The 21838-nt window shown below is 41.7% G+C and overlaps 1 protein-coding gene across 2 annotated transcripts in view; it reads left to right on the forward strand.

Annotated features, from left to right (window-relative positions):
• Positions 1-20694, forward strand: part of fam222aa (family with sequence similarity 222 member Aa) — a 57747-nt gene extending 37053 nt beyond the window's left edge. For both annotated transcript variants that reach the window (XM_079606555.1, XM_079606556.1), the window contains exon 3: positions 17430-20694. In XM_079606555.1, coding sequence (XP_079462681.1) covers positions 17430-18901 — 1472 coding nt within the window. In that variant the 3' untranslated portion in view covers positions 18902-20694. The remainder of the gene's footprint in view (positions 1-17429) is intronic.
• The last annotated feature ends 1144 nt before the right edge of the window (positions 20695-21838 follow it).

Genomic DNA, 21838 nt, shown 5'->3' on the forward strand with positions numbered 1-21838 from the left:
GGCCTTCAGGTTAGCTAAACATTTTCAGTGGTGGATATCCTTACAGACCTACCCGTATGCAAATATACACATGCTGAAACAAATCTGCTCATTTTCCATAAGTCGGTTTCACAGATATGCACGAGTAACCCATGTTGAACAGGTCCTCTGGTTGCTACACTGTACAATTGTGTATATTAGTATGTGTATCTCCATGTTTGTTCAAGGTTCAGACCAACAAATCTCGTTCTGGCAAACTCCGAGATTAAAGAAAGTAAAGCACAGCCTACTGTTTTTTTGTTTTTGTTTTTTTTTCGACAGAAGATCCCAGGGCTCTGCTTAAAGCTTCAGATTAGACTTAAACTGAGGGGGCACTTGCTGTAATGAGAAGGAGAGAAGAAAGGAAGGAATAGAGAGGAAGAGGGGGTTGTCCTTCTTTTAGAACATTCCATATGCCTTCAGTTCTGTTTTGTTGGCGTGGCAGTATTCCATATGCACAAGCTGATTACTGTGAGGACAGGCAGATGAGCAGAGGAACATGCAACTTCTAACCACTATCCCTTAGGTTCAGCTCTAAGCTCAGAGCAGCTTAAAGGTAATAGGATGGCATTGTCCTCCTGCTGCTCACTGATCAGCGTAGCATCGTTCTGCTTTCTCCTTCTTGGCAAACAGGAAAAGGTTAAAAGGACAGCTTTTTGGGGGGAAAGCATGGGCGCCTGCTGCATTTCTTTGTGTTTTAAGAAGTGTGTCTTGTGAGAGAGCGAAGTTTGAGAACAAGAAGTGAAAGAGCTTCACTGGTACAATTGAAATGAATGAGTGGGCGGAGCTGATAGCCTCGTGGGCAGCGCTCTGACATGTAGCGTGGTGGAGCTTCGGGTTTGTGGTTCGAATCCCGTCTCATGTACCTTTCCAGATCCAGTCCCCCCACCCCCCCTCTCTTTCTCTTGACTTCGCATCCTCTCAGTTCTCTACCATCCTATCTCAATAAAGGCAAAAAAATAAATAAATGTGTGAATGATGGATGGATGGAAGGAAGAAGCATATGTATGTATGGATGGATGGATGGATGGATGGATTAATGAGTGGATGATGGATGGATGAATGAATGAGCAGATGATGGATGAATGAATGAATGAATGAATGAATGAATGAATGAATGAATGAATGAATGAATGAATGAACGGATGGATGAATGAATGAGCAGAAGCATGGATGGAAGGATGAAGAAGCAGATGGTGATGAATGAATGAGCAAATGGATGGATGGATTGATGAATGAGCAGATGGACAAATGGGTAGATGGATGACAGGATGAATGAGTAGACTGACAAATGGATGAACTGATGAATAAGAAGTTTCAAAGGTCAATGATTTTGCATGGAAAAGAAAGGGAAAAAAACATGTTTGAGAGAAAAAGAAAAGAAGAATGAGAGGGCAGAAGAAATGGAGACCGCCATGCTTGATTTAAATTGATTCCCTCCTTCCAATTTCAACAGGATTTAGCCACTTCCTTTCTAGACTTCTTATTGAGAAGCAGTCAGTGGGGGTCTGAGGCTGAAATCAATGGGAAAGAACAGTTTCTTTCTCTCTGTCTCACACACACACACAGGCACTCTTCCTGTCATCAGTTTGCTTTTGATTGAGTGATTTCTGCAGTAAAGCACAAGCTCATAACAATAAGTAAAAGACCTTTGTGTGTGCCATTGATTGAAGTATCTGTGTTTGCGCTGTGGTTTCAGTACACATAGACCACAGCTTCTGGTCTCGGGCTGCAGACAGATGTCATCAGGCTTTGGACTGAGACACATTCTGGGCTGATGTCTGAACGATGACGAGGTGGTTCTTCTCAGATCCAGCATGGGAGAGAGGATTTGAAAGGGTATTCAAATAACCATAAAGTAAAAGCCCCCCTCTGCATGCAGATGCCGAGCGCCTGCACAGTTCATTGATGCAACTCCCATTAAAAATGCCTCATACTCTCAATAAAAAAAGGACTTAACTGGCTCCAGCATCAGCTGCAAGCGCTCAGATCGGCCCGCCAGACAATCAATTTCCCCAGAGTGCATGGAGCTTAGCGGGCGAGAGAGAGAGAGAGAGAGAGAGAGAGAGAGAGGTGGGAGATAGGAAAGGTTGTTTTCATTATCACACCTCTTTCCCTGTCTGAGCAGAAAAAGAGCTTGAAAAAAAAACGAGAGAGAAAGCTGGGCGAGTTGCAAAGTGGAGGTAGCGAGAGACCGAGAAAGAGTGAGCGAGCAACATGCTTTTTAAGAAGCCCGTTGACCGCCTGCCCTTAAAAATATCGTATTAGATTAGCTTCAGTGAGGAGGCCTTTTGAGTTTTCCCCCTTCTAGCCAAGAAATGAAAAAGAAACGGCAGGCATTAGTTAAATTATAAATCACAGCCGCTCGCTTTCAGCATGCCTAAATTCTCAGAGTATGTGGCGGCACTCTCACGCGTCAGGGCTTGTCATTCCTAATTAAATCTCCCTGTTTGGGTGACATTTGTAGCTGTCGTCCAGCCCCCCGCCAGTGTCTGTCTGCCAGTAGCTTAGATGGAGACATGAAAGTCTGAGCGGAGGGCAGATCCCCCTTCATCACGGAGCGCCCTGGGGACGAGAGCACCGGGGCCGGACACATCACACACACTCCGACGCTGACCTCTGCAATGCATTCTGGGGGATTTTCTGCCTTCCTTCCTTTCATAGCTCGTTCTTTCACACTTTCTTTCCCTCGCTCTTTCTTTCAACTCTTTTACTTTCCTTTGTTTTTCATTCATTCTCTTCCTTTCTTTTACTGTTACGTTGTTTTTCTCTTCCAATAATTCTCTTTCACTTTTTATCTCATTCTTTCTTTTTCTAATGCTTTCTCTTTCTATACCTTGCCCTTTTCTTTGTTTTTCATTTTTCTCTCTCACTCTTTCCTTCATTCTCTTTCAGTCATGCACTTTTGTTTTCTCTTTTGCTCACTTTCTTTTGTTCACTTTTGTTTGCTTTTTTCCTTTGCCGTTTCATTGTTTTGCCTGCTCATTTTCACTCTCCCAGCAAGCAATAGCCATCATTTCAGCGTCTAGGTTAACTATAGACCCGATATAGTCCGGCTATGAGTAACCTCTAGCCAAAATAACCTTGAATTTGGTTACATGTCGTTTTTGCCAAAATAACTTGCGAGATGGTAAGCTATTCCATCATGTAAGCAAAGTAAACAGTAGGCGTTTGGTTTCATTTCTTCACTCATTTCATTTCTGTGTTATCTAATTGATGACTTGTGTATTATTGGGCCATGGTTTAGACGTCTATTAAATTTTCACTGACAGCCCAAATTTTTCCTTGTTTTAGCTTAGACCTCTGGGCTGTGTTTGGACGGCTATTAGACGTCTTATAAACGCAAAATTTCTTGCTGGGCTGTTTCACTCATTTTCATTTTTTTGCACTCTATCTTGCTTTTCTTTTTCCCTTCCTTCTATCTGCAGTTTAATTTTCTCCATAGTGGTATGTGTGCATGCTTAGGCTGCACGTGATCTGTTACACACACTCACCTGTGTAAGGTGTCTGTGAGAGATTCAGGTCCAATCACAACATTCTTCTCCCTCTGCCCTGAGCCACAGCAGGCTTTGGCAGCCAATCAGATGCACATATGGCACCGTTACATCATTTGCAGGGTCACAACATCCAATCCGGTAGAGAGAGATTATCACCTCCGAAGGCCTGATGGGAAAGATTTGAACCATATGAGAAGCAGAAGTCAGCATCATACTGACAAGACATCAGAATTGAACTGAGCATTCAGTTTTCACATTAGTGGCTAAAGGCTTGTGGAAGGGTTATGAGATGTTGATCTCTGCCAGAATGTATTTGGTTTCAGAAGTGTAATGCTCCTCCTGTCCAGCAGGGTTCACCGTTCAAGAGACAAATCACATTTACCTCAATGTGTTTAAACATGCTTACAAGGGCACCTAATATGACCGCTTTAGCTTTAGTTTCAACTCTCCCCTTTTCACCTTTTTACATCTTAGCTGACAGCTGCTCTCTTCCCTGCTACGTCTATAAAAAAAAAAAAATCCAGGCCTTCTGTCTGCAGTGATTTGTATTTATCCTGAGTGAACTTTTCTCTCTTTCATGATTCTGAGGTGTGTAAGAGATGTTTATATCAGTTGGTGCCCTTTTAGAGCTTATATTACCCATGATGCTCAATTAGCATTTATATTAACATCAATAACTGACTAGGCAGTGGCAATCAAAGGTTTTTTAGTGCAGTTTGTATTCAATCCTGCAGTCTTCTTTGCCTCTCAGGGTTACGATTGGCTGTTCGCCCTGCCAGCAACCTGCAGACACACCCAGAGGCTCATTTCCGGGCACTGCTGGGGACCCACCAGCCTTGCTACTCATTTGGTGCCCATCCTGGGGCTTTGGGTGCCATTGGCACAGAGGGCAGAGCAGGGTGGAGAAGGGGGCCTGGGATGCTAGCGGCTGTTGCCATGGATTTGGCAGACGTAAGCGAGATGCCCTTTAAGCTGGCGCGTGGGCCTCCCAGGTGTACGGACGGGTTGGAAAGAGGGAGGGAGGGCAAGAGAAGGGGAGGAAGAGGTGGAGGGGGTCCAAGACTTCTAGAGTAGTTGAGGAAATGAGATCACACTTGGAAACTGACCTTCTGTTGGGGGCCAGGACAGGAGACAGGTTAGAAGATGCAGAACATGAACACACACACAAGTGTGTATCTATCTATCTATCTATCTATCTATCTATCTATCTATCTATCTCGCATCTATCTGTCTGTCGTCTTTTATAAATAGAAAATATAAAGAAGATATTTCTCTATCTTGTCCATTTCTCTTTCTGTCTCCCTGCCTGCCTGTCTGTCCATCTATCTGTCTTGCTTTTTGAAAAGCAGCCAAGTAATGTGTTTTGAAAGAGGAGATTAGTGAAGAAAGACGAACAGATCATATTCACATGGTTTGTGTGTGAGAGAGAGTGAGAGAGAGAGAGAGAGAGAGAGAACATGACATGCTAAACTAACATTGTTGCTCCTTTGGGACCTTTAACATCAATTAGAATAGCCTGCCTGACACACTCGCTCTCCTCTGGGTAAAGAGTGTATGTGCACTAACAGTCTCTCTTGCAAATTAGTATCACAAGCATTAATATGAAAGACTCGGTGTGCTTGATTGGGTTTCTTGTTTCCTGTCCTTACACGTCTCTGTGGTCTAATATTCTGAGACACATTGTCAAAAAGCAAACAAAGACGTGTTTAGATATAAATAAACAAGTGTGAGAGATGAAAATAGATCTTGTTTGTAGCGTGCCAATGAGATCCCTTTAGTGATTTGGCCGTCTTGTGAAATTTTTACTAGTACGCTGATTTGTGGTTTAATGGTCAATGGCTTAGAGTGGTTTTACCAGCACTTGTGTGTGTATGGTGTTTAATATTCATTTTAAAGCTGTGGAGACCTTGTTTCCTAAATGAGAGAGCAGAAGGGCTGAGACTTGCTCCAGGCTAGCTGCAGGCAGCCCTCTTTTTCTATTTACCTGCAGACTCTCACTGTGAGATCTCCCTCGGCCTGTCAGGACACACACACATACTGTACACCCTTAGTTCTTTCTATCTGTTCCTTTGAGATCTTGTTCGTCTTTCTAATCTCAATCGAATTCTCAGATTCGTCTCTCTACCACACATTGCGCATTTGTGCGCGTATCTTAGAAAGTGTGTGTGTATGTGTGTGAATGATTGTTTCTGAAAGTTTTCCTGATACGAATCTTGCAGTTGAAAAGAGGTCATCTTATCGAGACGAGCGAAAATGAACCTTTTTTTTTCTCTTCATTTCCTCGCTCGCATTATGAGTTATCTCTTCATTATCTTTAGCTCCATCAAGCAGCTTGTGATGTTCTCCAAGATTGTATTTGACGGAGGAGCGTTTGTTCCTGTCCTGCTCCTCAGTTCTTTCTGTTCTTTTTAATTATCACCCAGAGAACATTTTTTATCACTACACGATGAGAAAAGGAATATTCTAGGTTAAATACCAGTAAAGCTCTATCAACAGCATCTGTGTACACCAATTGCTCCATAGACTTCCACTGTAAGTGTATTACATCACTTCTTCTTTCTTTTTTTTACAAAACTAAGAACAAAAAAATCTGAAATTATACCTCCCACAAATGCAATGAAAATGTCTTAAGTTATATTTAAGGGGGATATTTATTTATTTTTTAAATCCCCTACTGCTGAATATTTCACTTGCCGTTAAAACTCTCCTTTCACTCTCGTTCTCCCAGGAAGATCTTCAGATAGAGCAGTGGCATGTCTGTCCTCACTGTCGACTTTGTGACCCCAGAAATTCTAACGCACATGAGGGATTTATTCAAGTCAGACAAGTCTGATGTTTAAAAGTGAAATGGGCCGCTTCATTGTTTTTGTTTTTTCGTGGGTGGCTAACGGTAGACCTCAGCATAGAGATACTCCTACAAAACAGCATTTGAAGAGACTGAGAGGAGTAGGGTGTGATGTGTGTTGGCGGGAAGGATAAGAACCAAGGACATTAGAGAGAAGGGAGGAGGTCTATGAGATAAAAAAGAACTTTGATGTACAAGGAATTTGTCTTAAGGCAGGTGTCGACAAAAAAATATGAAGATGAAACATGTTAACACTAATACCAGCAAAACAAATGGTGTCAAGAATTAGTCGATCAGTGATGACTTTTTCATTTTTCAGTGGCCTTGGTTTCGAAGGTATATTTTTCCTTTCAAATTTTTTTATCAGAATGCTTTAAAATATTAAAACATTTCATTTAAAGCAAAAAAGTATTTGAAAATCTGAAATATTTGGTACCGTGTCAAAGCTCTGGGCACTGAATGAAGGAATGAACTATTCATCACATGATAACAACCGAATCTGAAACTGTATAAAATATCAAAATTAACTATTTGTTATGAATCATTGCTTTTCAAACACCACTGGCAGTGTTTTACGTTTGTATGGTAACCATGACTTATCTGTTTGTTTTTTCGGAAGATCCTTTGTTGGACCTTTTTGATCTCTAAATGATCCTATGGGAAGATCCATCCAATAAATCGGGCCCTAAAAGTTGTGAGTTCATATTGTGAGTTTGTTTTGCAATGAGATAATTATATATATTATATATATATATATAAAATAAAATAAAAGTAGAAACGCTTTTCGGATTGTAGAGTCTTTCTACAAGTTCTTTTGAATTAGAATTTCTTTGGTTTTGACAAACACTGGAACGACACAAAAGTGCAGTATGAGATTTTCCGTTGCAGTTTGCTCTGTTCTTCTGTTTGTGCTTTGTTTTCATTCGCCAGCGAGCCGTGTGGCATGAAGTGTGAGAGAAAACAAAGTCGCCCAGTTCTCATCCCACAATGCCCCTGACATGTCTGCTGACGGTTAGCATTCCACACAGGCACGGAGAGGACAGCGCTCGCTGCCTGCTGTCTCCGTTGTTGTGGATGATGAAGAGGGGCTCTCGGAGGCGTTAGGAGGAGAGCGAGTGGATGGGGTCTGTGGGGTTCTCCTCTGGGAGAGGAGCGGTTGTTATCTTCCCCTCGCTGCCACAAGCTTAGAGCATTTCTTATTCATCTTTCTTTATAATCTCTCGTACCTTGTGCTCTACGTTTCGGTATGGAGGGCAGAGAAAAGCTGTTCTGGGCTGAATAACAACAACAGCCGCACAAAAAGCCCAAATGCACCACAAAACCCACAAAGGATTAAAAAAGCTCCACATTTAGATTTTGCATTAATACAGTTTTAAGCACTAAAAACTTACTTCCTGTTTTATCCTAAAATATTTTCATTCTTTTAATATTACAAAATGATATTATATTATATTATATTATATTATATTTATGTGGACAGGACTTGTACTAGTAGGAAGAGGAATCAGTGTTTTTTTTCCCACGCTGTGTGTGTGATCTGGAGTGTGTGTGTACAGGCAGCCTGGTCCTGCTGGACCGATGCAGGCAGAAAGCAGACAAATGCAAAGTGACACTTGTGTGTGTAGAATGGTATTTGTAGTGACGCTTTGACCGCAGATAATAAAGTGTTCGCCCTGAGGTGATTCCAGTCGGCAAGCACCCCAATGAAACTCGCTTACTCAAAAAGAGAGAGAGGGAGATGGAGAGATAGATGAGAGTGCAGGAGCAGAGGAGAGGAAGGACGGTTGGAAAGAAAGGCAGAGTGCAAGTACATTGCGGTGAGTGAGGAAAAAGGATTTCCAGACATTTAAAATGACGTGGGTTGTGTGCGAGTGCGAGCGCGAATCCAACCAGAGAAAAAAGCATCTCCAATGTGTGTCGTTTCATTGAATTAAAATGTTGGAATTGGCTTTTAAATGGTGTCACGCTGAAGAGTAATGCAAATTAAAACTTCACGCGCTGTCTTCGGGTGGATATTGCCTAAAATGTTATTTCCTCTGAGAAGGTCTCAAGTATCATGCGTATTATTCATGTGCATTTTAATTTGATTCGCAGCCCCTGCGCTTATTAGCTCTGAGATTCACCTTTGATTGGGTACTCGCTTGTATCTATGGGGAATTAGCTAAGTAACCCGAATATGTTTAGCCAGTTCACCCTGAGCGGAGCAGGAAATGAATAGATTAAAATCAGAGCCAAGTGTGGCCTTAAGTAAATATTAGATTTTATTTTGGACAGCTTTTCCATTTTAACCGACTCAGTCTGCTCAACGCTTGTTTTTAATTGTTTAAATCCCTTATGTCAATGGACCACATTTTCTTCATATTTGTTCTAAAGTAATATTTCTATCACTATTTCAGTTCGTAACAGACATCCTGAAATGTTAGGTGTATTAGTTTTACCTCTTTAAACCATTTCTCATTGCATGGAGGACAACTTAAGTAAAAAGTGGCGCAGCTTACCCCACCGTCACCAGACAGCAGAAACCAATACGATTTCCTTGCATAGCACATCATTTGCTTGCATCATATCAGTTATTATGACCCATAATTCTGTAAGTATTGCCCAAATTTCTATTCATCCCATCTTGACATTGTTTGTTTTTCTCCCTTACTTGTGCGATCCGTTTAGCAATTAGTGTGAATCATTAGCATACCTATTTTTATCAGTGTATGCAAATTCAGATGTCTCTCTCTCTAGGACTCTTGGTCGGGACAGACAGGTTCACAGTCCTGCTCTATTATTGTCATTAGCGTGTGTGTTTGAGAGGGGCAGAGATCTGAACCCGAGCCTGCGGTGCAGGAGGTCTGGGGGAGGACAGCCGCGTTCTTTCAGCTCTCCACTCAATTAGAGCAGGAGAGGCACACAGAGGCATGCTGGGTTAATTGTAGAGCTTCAAACAGCTGCCACATTCAGGGTTCCATTGTGCCGGCAACGGTTGTTACGGTGACTGGGGGCCTGGGTTAGTAATCGCTGAGTAATCAGTGTGAGAGAAGAGCAGATGACACGTCCATTAACAACAGGCAGGTATTGTTTAGAATACAACGACACCAGAAGCCCCTCATGCTCGCTCGCTCTCTCACTGTCCCACTTTTATGAAACCTTTTTGCTGAGAGGGTGACAGAGAGAGACCTGCTTGTGTTGGGGAGTGCATGCTGGAGTTGTATTTTGTGTGTTTAACCAGGCCAAATCTGAATCCCAGTTTGCATACTATCCGTCCTACATACTATGCAATATTTTGATCACTATATTCCAAGACACTGACAATTCATGGGGCCTTTGATCTACTATTATGTATCCACACGTTTTTTTACTGTAATATTTCCCACAATCCTTTGCGTATGCAAGAGTTTTAGTTTGCGACAGTTTACTGTCACATTAGCAAAACTTCTGCAAAATTTTGAGGGAAAATTAGGTCCAGTGCATGAGATGCACCAATATTAAAATCTTGGCTGATAAACCGATGTTATGGCTAATTCCCAATAAAGGGCTGATATAAAAATGTGATGCTACTACTGTAGTCTGTCCAAGTATATACCTTCTTGCTACAGACTCAAGCGCATACTGTCCTATCACCAGTGTAGTACCTATTTTCACACTTAGAAGTAGCCTATGTGAATTGGGATTCAGCCCCTCTGGGGCTCAATTGTGTGATTTATTGTAAATCCACTACAGTGGAAGAGAAACTGGGCTTGGCCCGAAATTTTCAGGGTCAGATGTCTCACACGCACACATGCTGGCACATAAGATGATGGTTGTGCCTGTCTAAGTGTCTGACCGCTTCTACGCATTAACAAGTCAGGCTTTGAAAGGAGGGGGGAACGCTGTAAACCTGCTGGATGTTGCATTGCATCTGACAGTGTATGTGTGTGTTTTTCTCAGAATCAGTTCCTGTTTATCTGTGCCTTGCCACAACCCATATTTGTTGAGCCAAAGCTGATGTGGTTTTGTGTTCTTTGTTCTGTTGAAACCCAGCGGCTGTTAAACCCTTTTCTCCCACTTGTGAAAACATGATCGACGCGGCTGGACATTTCAAAGCTTTTATTTATTCTTTCACGTCTCAACTGTTAAAGATGCTTGACATATTCATAGGGCTGAAGTGTTCAACGTCATCTGTGCTCCTGTAGAGTGCTGCTCTTCGTGTGAAGTTAATTGTAAATGCGACTGAAAATATTCAGTTATTTTGTGTCACCACTTCTCTTTCATCTCTGCATCATTTCCTGCAGACGCCTCCCTGAGGATGCATGCACACATCTGGCCCCTCACACTCTCTTTTTCTCGCTTTCGCTTACTTGACGCATTGCTTGAAAGAACAAACAGACAGCCTACATAGACAATTCCAATTTTTTAGAATCTCCAATTGTAGTTTCTTCCCCCTCACATTCACTCGTATCCCTCTGATGCCCCCCTCCAGCACACACACACACACACACACACTCTTGCTGCTAATTAGAGTAGTGTTAATTGAGTATTTAGGATTATGCCTCCTCCACACTGCCTGCTCGCTCAAGGGCGGTCCAGGCTCCGTGAAGGACGTGTGCTCTCCGTATGGCTTCCGTTCCACCCGCATCCAAAGCTGACCCAGGCCTTTCCTAGCCTCGCTCACCCTGACCCATCTACTCCATGACAGGACATCAGTGTTCAGCCTGCAGGTGTCCATTTGCCATGGGAGACTGCAGAGGGATGGCAGGGAGATTGCGGAGATCAGGCCCTGTTGTCTTTTTGTGTGTTTGTGTGTGTGCGCAGGGCTTCTCTGGTTGGAGTGCGTCGGCGGTAATGAGAGATGGCATTTAGAGAACTAGCGCTCTGACACACGGGCACTCAGTGCCAGCCGCGAGTGATTAAGGACAGAGGTCATTCCGCTAATTATCCCCCTGCCTTCCCGTTTCCCGCAATCTTCCCCTCCCGTCCTCCCAGAGCGCTTTGTGCCTGGCAGGATGGGATCATTTGTCCATATGCCAGAAGAGGGAAAAGGCACAATGCATGACCGAATATGCTCGCTGAGGACAGCACTGATATTAGATTGCTGGTAAACGTGCGGCATCAAAACTGCCAGCAAACGCGATGGATCATTTCTGTAAAGTGAAGAGGAATAATCGCCATTAAATGGACAGGACAGGGCTAGTGTAATTCGGTTTGCTCTCTCTTGCTCTTGCTGTATTTGTGCGAGTCCACACACACACATACACACACACACACACACACGGTAGCTCCTTTTCTCTGAGCTAGCGAAGAACGGATTGCTTCCTTCCTCAAGGGAAATAATTAATCCGTACAAGGCTGTCGCATGTCGAGATGAAGCAAGTGTGAAGCATTTTGCCCAGGAGGCATTGCAGACTGTCGCCCATGCAGACACCTGTTAGAACTCCTGCCCCACATTAGCATACGCAACACACACATACATACTGCAAACAGGAGCAACCACAACACGCTTCACTCCACTGAGCCGGTGTGTGTGATAGCGTGTGTGGTTTCATGTCTACCTATTTACTGGAGTATGTTTTGTTTGCATTTGTAGCGTGTTCACGCTGCGAACGTGTCTCTTGTGTGGATTTGTTATTGAGTTTATCGTGTGGGTGCGTGTGTTTAGGTGTGATTGTCTGTGTTTATCACAGGACGCCATCTGCGCTGTGCTCGCAAGCGTGATCAGAGACATTGAGCACCAATAAGTCACGCAGGTCTGAGCTGATGAAAGATCTCACACTCGCACTCACTCGGGGGATGGCCTACGTGTCGGATAATGTTAGTGTAATATCTGGACAGGGGGAAGTGTGAGGAAACAAGTCAAACAAGTTGTGTTTTTAAGTTCAACGTTTGCCCATCTGGTGCTCTCTTATAAGCAAGTTTCATCATGATAAACGAACATGATGTTAATCACTTAGAACTGACTAGCCTGCCAGTGGTGAGTGCATTGAGATTTATTCAGATAAATGTAATAATAAATATAATCACAAATGATTTCTGCCAGCCATGAAACTGTATTTTGCATAATTTATATATTTAAAGTTAAAATCTAAATTTGTAAATTTGAAATTAAAACTTAAATTGTATATATACTGTGTATATAGTTGCAATCGAAATTATTCTACCCCCATTGTAAATCAAGGTTTATTGGCAAAATGTACAGACTTTCAGCTGTTTGCAATGAACAAATGAAACTGAAATAGCTCAACACAACAAATGTTTTTCCCCAGAAAAGTGGTTTCCCCAAATTCAACAGAAAATGCAAAATGTAATGACTTCTGCAGTCTCAAAATTATTCAACCCCTTCATGGCAAGCATCTTTAGTACTAAGTAGAACAACCTTTTGCTGTTATGACCTGCTGCAAACAAGATGTATGACCAGACACCAGCTTCTGGCAGCGTTTCTGAGGAATCTTAGCCCATTTCTCATGAGCAATGGCCTCCATTTCAGTAATATTCTTGGGTTTGCGTTTATATGGGGTTCAAGTCAGGTGACTCTGATGGCCACTGTAGAATCTTCCTGGACTTTTTCTAAAACCAAGCCTTGGTGGAGTTTGAGGTATGCTTGGGATCGTAGTGTAACAACTGCTCCTTTAACTTTGAACTTGCAAACTATCCTTCCAACTGTGTCTCTGGGAATATTTAGTGCCTTCGCTATCTTTTTGTATCATGTTCCATGTTTGTGAAGGGCGACGAAATCGTCTCTCAACTTTTTGGACCATTCTTTTGACTTTTGACCATATTTATAACTTTCAGTCAAACGTGACACTCAACAAACCTAGCCAGTTCAGATATTTCATGTGTTCTAGCTCAAGCACACCTGGTGCAACTAATGAAGCCCTTGATTAGATTAAACACTTTTTTTGCAGATTTGTGCTGTTGTGAGGGGATTCTATTCAGGGGGTTGAATAATTTTGAAACAGCAGAAGTCATTAAAAGTTGCAGTTTCAGTTAAATTTGGGGAAACCACTTGAAACATTTGCTGTGATGAGCTATTTTAATTACTTTTGTTTGATTTGTTCATTGCAAACAGCTGAAAGTCTGTACATTTTGACAATAACCCTGATTTGCAAATGGGGGTTGAATAATTTCGATTGCAACTGTATATTCTAATTTGTAATATGTGTTAAATGGAACTAAGGGTACTGGACACTTATTATATATATATTTATTTATATATATTTATAGAATCTAAAATGTTATATGTAAAGTATGTATACAATTATTTATATATAAACTATATCCTTTTATATATGCTTTTTTCAATGACAGTGGAATTATTCAGTTCTTTTTTTTAAAGCACAGTTGTGACAAACAGCGCAAGTAATTTAGAGGCAGTCTCAGTATCTTTGTAAACCGCATCTGTATAAAAATGTGAAAACACGTGTCACCTCATGCAGTTCTAGCATCCTTGATTTCCACTGAGGAAAAAGTTGTTAGAGAATGTGCTAGTTGCAACAGATGTTTTCTTTAGTAGACGATTTGTATGTCTTTTGATTCGAATCACCCACGCCGCATGGGCCTGTTTATAACCTTGACATGGATTTAATTTATAATCGTTTAGTAAAAGAATCAGCAGAGAAAAGCAGTGATGGCTACCTCAAACCTCTCTTTCTCTCTCCTCCGTTGTGCTCATAGCTGCAGTAATGGCCAGAGGCCTTTGTGGGTTGGAGCAGCTCTCTATGGGTCTGAAAGCCATCTAATCCCCGTGGCCTGTGAAGTGTGAAACCCTTTGATGGCAGGTCGGGTGCTGGAGGCTTTTGCCTGTTGACAAACAAGAGCAGGCCACAGAGAGAAAGACAGCAACAGCAGCTTTATCCATTGTGCGAGAGGATTCAACGGAGCAGTTTAGGAATGGAAAATATGGACCTGTCACCCAAAAACACATGGCAGCAACAGCATTAGCTGCGCTTTAATGATAATTAGCACATTTTGGACCCATCACGAAGCGAGATGAAGTGAAGGGAGGAGAGAGATAGAAGGCTAAGGGAGAGTGACATGGCAAAGCATGGCTCCTTAATTAAACCATGTGATGATCAAAGATAGTCACCCGATCCAACCCCCTCCCCTTACGTAAAGGAGATCAGAAAATTGGCTCGTCTATTTGCATATGGACCAGCGACGCCTCTTTGAAATCCAGTTTTTTTTTTTCTCTTTGGATCCAATGAAGTGAGGAAACTGTCAGTCTAGTTGTATCACATACACACACGCACAAACCCTCCCCACCCACCCGTCTGTGCGGGCTGTCGGGGAAACATCAAAGCGCCGTGGCGCTGCTGTCACCGAGGGGGTTGAAAGTGTCGGCCCCTGTGCTGGCCCTGCATGGGCTGGACAGATGCTCGACAGCCCCCCATTTCATCTGACCCATTTAGAACACCTCCAATTAGACTGTGACAGCGCAGAGACGAGCATCCTTTCATCCGCTGCCCAAGAAGATTCAAGCTAACATACGCGCTTTAAACACTCCGCAGACCTCTGGAGCCTCAGGAATGCTTTAAAAAGACTTATTAGACCTAAAAGAGCTAGTCTGAGACGGTGAATGTTTGAGGTTGTTTGTTTGGTAAAATATGACCTAACTTTAATTCTTAAGTAAATAGCCTGAAATTAAATAATGATAGTTTTAAGAAACAGTGTGTGCAATAAAAAAAAAAAAAATCCATACCTATAAAAAGGTGGTCATAAATAAAACAAAACGTACAGATCAGTTCAGACAGTGACTCTGATATAAAAGCAGCAATAAACTCATTTTTAAAACATCAATAATGTATGAAAGGCCATGCTATATTGTGAATATATTTATGGAGGTGTCTGGGGTGTCTGTCTTTCTGTCTATCTAAAACCCAAAAGAAGTAGGGTGATGTATATCAACAACAACAGTAGCTGCACAAACAGATGCAATTTTGCATTTTTTGGCCTTCTCTTGAGTATTGGTTCCAATTCCATTTGAAATGCCGTGGTCTGAGGCAGGCCACTCAAGCAAGACATCTTATAAATATACATGAAATAAAACTGTTTTGGGTAGAGGAATGGACCAGATTTGTCCTATCCACTGGAAAAGATTGAGCAGCAGCTAAAGAAAGTGTTTATTTGAAAAATCTTCACATTTCTTTTGAAATCCTTTTTCCATGTATCATATTAGCCTAATTGTTTAAAAGCTTATGTTTTTTTTAGATGTAAACAAAAAGTTATGTAAAGCTTAAATTCTTTATGGGACAATATTTTAATCTTACAGTGTAAAATATTTTATACAGTATAGGTTTTTATACAGTAAATGATTATAATTTTACATTATTTTTAAAACAGTATTTTATATATAATATAAACTGACTCAGCCTAGATATGCAACTTCATCACTTATCTCCTGGGAATTACTTTTACCATGTGCTATTAGATTTTTAGGGCTTAGAGCACATGGATGGTGTAGATTTAGCTTCTTGAGTGATTGACTTGTGCCAGCTTAATGGAAGCCAGAGAGTAAAGGATGTTTAAAGTGTGACAATCAGAAATGTGACAACTTTCTCACAGCTGGATCCCTAGAGTTCTGGAAAAAAAAACACTCTGACATTTGCTGACGCTGTCATTTGTGGCAGTTTAATTTTAGTCAGAATGATAAAAAAAACAACCAATAAATGTGCACACTTTTCTTAAAAATATAATTTTTGAGAGGGTTGGTAGTCATTTGTGGCAGTTGATTTATCACTTGTAAATTGAGTGCTTTGCCTGCTCCCGCTCTGCCTTTTTGTAGCACTGAACTAAGTAGCCATGAAATTGCCTGAATAATGTCGTTTAAATCCAATCTCACCACGGCCCTTCACCTCCGCTCATCCTCTGCACTGCCTCCCGCAGCTCTTTTTCCTTGTTTCCCCAACTCGTTTTTCTCAGAATCCCAAAAGCCAGAGCTTTCTCTGAAAACGTCTGATTCAGAACCCTGATCAAGCCAAAACCGAGTCCAACTACAAGGACACTTTGTCTTACTGTCTGAGTACTATTAGACATTAAGGCTTATTGAGGTTTTTTATCATTTCCTGCCCTGCCCAACATGTGGGTCTTTGCGTTTTAATAGGAGTGAGTCAGTGAGTTTTGCAGCACAGCTTTTAATGGATATCTCAATCATGTTTTATGACGAAGCTTGGGCAGTACATTTTGTCTCACAGTTTTTCTGTACAGGCTGAAAAAAAAACCCGGTTACGAGCTCCCAGTGGGTAGAGTTTTCTGGGGTTCGTGGGAGGGGTAATGTAGGTCTGTCTCTTCATTTGGAGATGGTCTGATTGAATAATTGAGAAATTGGCCTGGCCAAGGCTAAGACCTACTGGTGCTACTTATAAATCTCAAATGTGTCAGTGCAATTAAACAAGTCTTTTATCCTCCTTACTTCCTGCTCGCTCTCCTTTCCGTCTCCAAGGGTAACCCAATTTTGAACAATAGAAAGGCCAAATTAATTTCACAAAGCACTGGTTTAATAATGCCTTAGGTGCCTGATTTCAAGTTAAAAAGCTATTTATCCAGGGATAAACCTCTACTGGAATATAGAGTGAGAGAGAACTGGGTGAGGAATAAAATATAGTTTCTATAGAGAAGCTAAATATAAAACATTCCGTATTCACATAATTTGTGAATTATGTATCTGCGGCTTGTACAATTGAATTTTTATTTTATATTATATACAATACAATATTATACAAATCATGTATGTAAGTTGAGGAAGGGCCTTTTTTTTTCTTTGTTGTGGAAAAGGCAGAACTGCTGTTGTAATGTGATCTACCAAAAAGAGTAGGCCATTTAGGGTGATGCCAAAAGTTGTTACACACCTGAAGGCAACGACTGTGTGACCTTCAACCAGGGATAGAGGTCTTTACTGGAAGCTTGGCATACTTGTCCCTACTAAAATGGATTGGGATTTGCAAACAAGTACAGTATTATAGAGTGCCCAATAAATAATGTCCAGGTTGCTGCTTTCTGACTGGTAGCTCCATCATCATCAAACATTACATAGTTACCATATAGTCTGCACTCGTTTTCCAAGTCTTTCAAAGTCTGACTAAAGATATTCTTTTATTTTTGTCTTCCAGGTGAGCTGACTGTCCCCATGCCTTCCCCGCGCTACCCCAGCGCAGCAGAGCTGGATGCCTACGCACAGAAGACAGCCAACAACCCTCTGTCTATCAAGATTTTCCCCACCAACATCAGGGTCCCCCAACACAAGCACCTTAACCGGACTGTGAATGGATATGACACCACTGGACAGCGCTACAGCCCCTATCCCCAACTCCACACTGGGGGCTACCATGGTCTGTTAGCGATCGTCAAAGTCTCATCATCATCGTCATCATCCTCATCCTCCTCATCATCTTTCTTACCCTCCACAAAGGGCGTCCTCAAAAACTCAGAAGGCAGGAGGACTAAGTTGTCTCCGGCGCAGATAGCAGTGGCTCCTTATCCGCCTCCCAACAGCAGCACTTTAGGTCATTGCCATGGACAGATTGTGTACCACACAGGGCCTCCCAAACCGACAGAGGCCACCACTCTGTCGGTCCCCCCTAATGTCACTGTGGCCAGTTCTGTGATCCCTGTGGGAGGGGGCCGAGGACTGAACCTCCCTCCTCAGTCAAATCTTCCCTCCATCCAGAGCATCATTTACCAGATTAACCAGCACTGCCAAGCCCAGGCTCTGCAGCAGGTGTGTCAGAATGGGGCATCTACAGGACCTCTGAACCCCAGCCCATCCAAACAGGGCACCGCTAACTCCTCAGGGGGGACTTACGTCACTAGTGTGGCGCCGCAGGGAAACATGGCCTATTCAGGGACGGTGCTACCAGGGCAGAATGGGGAGGTGATGAAGGCTGGGGTGTATCCCGAAGGTATAGACTACCTGTTGTGGCAGAAACAACAACAGCAGCAGCAGCAGCAGGCTGTTTTGAGGATGTACAGCGGGGGAAGTGGAGGAGGAGGTGCCATTAGCAAGTCACCCGAAACCTGTGCCCTGGGAGGGTCCATCATGCTCGGAGGGGCACAGGTGTCCTCCTCCAGAGGTTATCCGATGACAGCCAGTACGAGTGGTGGACTGGACAAGGTCAGCTCTTCCCCTTTGAACTGTGTGGGGATGCATGGGAACTTTTCTGTCGGCCAGTACTTCGCGCCTCCGTGGAACAGCGTTCTGGTGACGCCAGACAGCGACTGCTACAACCCACAAGAGCTCCCGGGAGCTACCACCACAACTGGACCGGTGACAGGGCACAGGGAACTGGGTTTCCCCCACCATCATCAACACCCTCATCATCATCACCACCACCACCATCATCATCCCCACCACCACCACCACCCCATAGACAGCACGGGTGGTCTGTGTTGCAGTTTGCCCAGTAAGAGTCTATGTAATACATCAGTGTTGAGCAGCAGTCTGCAGTCACTGGAATACCTGATCAATGACATCCATCCTCCCTGCATCAAGGAGCAGATGTTGGGGAAGGGATATGAGACTGTGTCTGTGCCGAGACTATTGGACCACCAGCATGCACACATCCGCCTCCCTGTTTACAGATAAGAAGAGCCGGGTTGACCAATATAAAGAGCGACTGGAAAATCTTTAATCACAAACTGCAGTTGTTGCCATTGCCTAGATTTGCAGTGGAGTTTTGTGATTCTGCTCAAAGCAGACTGGGGGAGATCTGGATCCAAACATGGTTGGGTGTATGCTGGAAAGCCAATCGGTGCCTCTCAGCTCAGAGCTGGGAGAGAATTGCTGGCTGGGAATTGGAATGTTCCTAAATGTGGATTCTGTGATTCTTTTCTTTTCTCTCTTTTTTTACTAAGAGGGATTTTTTTTTTTGGTTGTTTTCCAATTGCTTATCTTTTTTTCTTTTTGAATTATTTTATCAGACTAATAATTTTTTGGGTGAGAGTCAATGGTTTAAATGAAGTAAATATGGCCTCTTCTCCTCCCCACATTGCAAGTAACCGATTGGATTAACTTGATGAAGAATGATGGTCTTTAAGCACCACGGTTGTCTATAAAATATACGGTTGAACCTGTGCTGACAAAACACTGTAAGAGGTAACGGTATTCGCACATTACAACATTTCAAAGACCAAAAAGGCAACTAGATGAGTGCTTTTAGGTGACGTTAATCGAGAAAATGAAAACTTTTCATAGAAATTGCACTGCTTGGGGTGTAAAAAATGTGTGAAAGTCTTGGCAGGTTGGAAATTAGACGTTTGAATATAATGTATTTAAAGAACTTGAAGACTTGAACCTATTTTTGTTGTTTTATTTTATATATATTTGTAGTATATAATATGCATTGGCTGCTAAGGGAGTAAGAGTGTAAAATGCTTAGGTTTTTTAATGTTTCGTTAAGGGTCATTTCTTTTGATTTTATTCTCCTTTGGCTGCAGTTTAAGTTTCTGCTGTTCTCACGGTGTATTCACCAACGAGATCTATACAACAGAACGCTCATTTATTTACCTACACTGGAATCAAATCTCCAAATAAGCAGATATAAAAGGAATCGGTTGTTGGAAAGCTCTGAAATGAGACCACCCTCATTAACAAGTTTAGACCGATCAGGTCTTGTTGAAAAGAAACATCAAATATTATAAACACATTCTGACATGCCAAAATGAATCTGATTTGGAATTGTGAAAATGAGCTGTCTGTTGTTGGTAATGTTGTTCTTGATTGGTTAGGGATCAAATTACTTTTCCCTCATGGCTTTGAAGTTTAGAAGTACAAGTGACTCCATTGAACGAAGACCTGAGGGGAGTTAACCTATCAGAGGTGTCACTTGACCATTCCTCTTTTTGAAACGATAAAAACAATCATTGTGGTGCCTCTCTCGAACAGAGGTGGAAGGAGAGGGGACGAGTGTTTTTCTCAGCTCTGTGCTAGCGGTTTCGAGCCAGGTTGAGGCCGCTCGTAAGCTTTGTCTCAACACTGAAATATTTATTCCGACTGTGACTTTCCTGTGAATGTACTGCACTTAGATTACTGAGAAGACTAATGCCTTGTGGGACAGAGAGGGGGGAAATAAAGAAAAATTGGATGGGCACAGCGGTCCCTGGCGTTAAATTAGCATTTCTTTTGTCAGTCAAATTTCATTGGTAAATTGAATTTAGAAACTCGAGAGAGGCAACGGGGTGTTTCTGGCGGAGGCAAAAAACTGGCTACAGTCTAGATTTATGAAGTGCAATTATTATGACTGTATTAACAATTTTGTTTTCTCTGAGCTTACACCAAAAAAAAAGAAAATGTAAAACTACAGCTGTGTCTACATTCCCAATGTACCACATACTCATTCCCTTCTTGTTTTGAGGTGCAAAATAAAATGATTTCAAGAATTTATTGAGAAACCCATGTCTTTGCTTTGACCTTGTCTGTATTATGAAGATGAAATTGTCATGTACAAACTGAAGCAGTTTGGGAGCTGAAAAAGGAATATCCTTGTAATCAGTGTTGGGGGTAGTAACTTATTATAAGTAACAGGGGTTACGTAATCAGATACATTTTTAAAGGTAACTAGTAAAGTAATGTTACTTTTAAATTTCTTTTCTTTAAGTTACTTTTTCAAATAAGTAATGCAAGTTACTTTGTTTTCCCATTTATCGACTGACACCTCTCCTGTCCACGTTTAGAGAAATCAGAAGTACTGTAAGTGCAGAGGCGTTGTGTGCGCTGTGTGAACATGACAGTTATTGTAGATCTAGACTAAATGTGAGCAGGCATTTACTCATCTCACTTGCACAAAAACAGATTCAGTATTCCCTAAAATGAATAAAAAGAGTGAAATTCAGTAATAAAATGTAGTAATGCAGTAATGAAATGTTAAATCACACAAATATACTTTATTTTATATCATTTTATTAACCAATGTATTTTCTGCTGACCCTCAATGGTCCAATTCAACCATATCAATAAGCAAAAAATAATTTGATAAACATTACATTTGTGTTTATTTTTGTATTGCTGCAATCTCCTGCATCCTATTCTTCTGCAATCCAGAATGGCAGAAGCGCTAAAAGGTTTGTTCGAGCTGTGCCCTCCACTGTACAGGTGTGAATTTGCATTTCCTTCAGCCTGAGGCTTATTCATTTTAATTTATAATTTTTTAGTTTGAAAGAGCCATTACATTTGCCAAAAATATTACTTTTTTTATCAAAAAACAAGCAAGCCCAGCCCAAGTGAGAAAAAGTAACACAAAAGTAACAGCGCATTACTTTCCATAAAAATTAACGCCAGTAGTTAGTTTTTTAGGGAGTAACTCAATACTGTAATTATTACTATAACTATTACTTTTAAAAGTAACTTTCCCCAACACTGCTTGTAACTGTATGGATACCGTACATCTACTAAATACGCATCTAATGAGTTTCTCACAATTGAAATCATTTACCCAAAGTCATTTTTTAACCCTAGGTTAACTTAATCCTTAGTTAATACTGTATCATGGGTTTGTAATTAGTCTTGAATAGTCAGGTTTTGAGA

Source organism: Phoxinus phoxinus, assembly GCF_949152265.1.
Source record: "Phoxinus phoxinus genome assembly, chromosome: 3".
Lineage (NCBI taxonomy): Eukaryota > Metazoa > Chordata > Actinopteri > Cypriniformes > Leuciscidae > Phoxinus > Phoxinus phoxinus.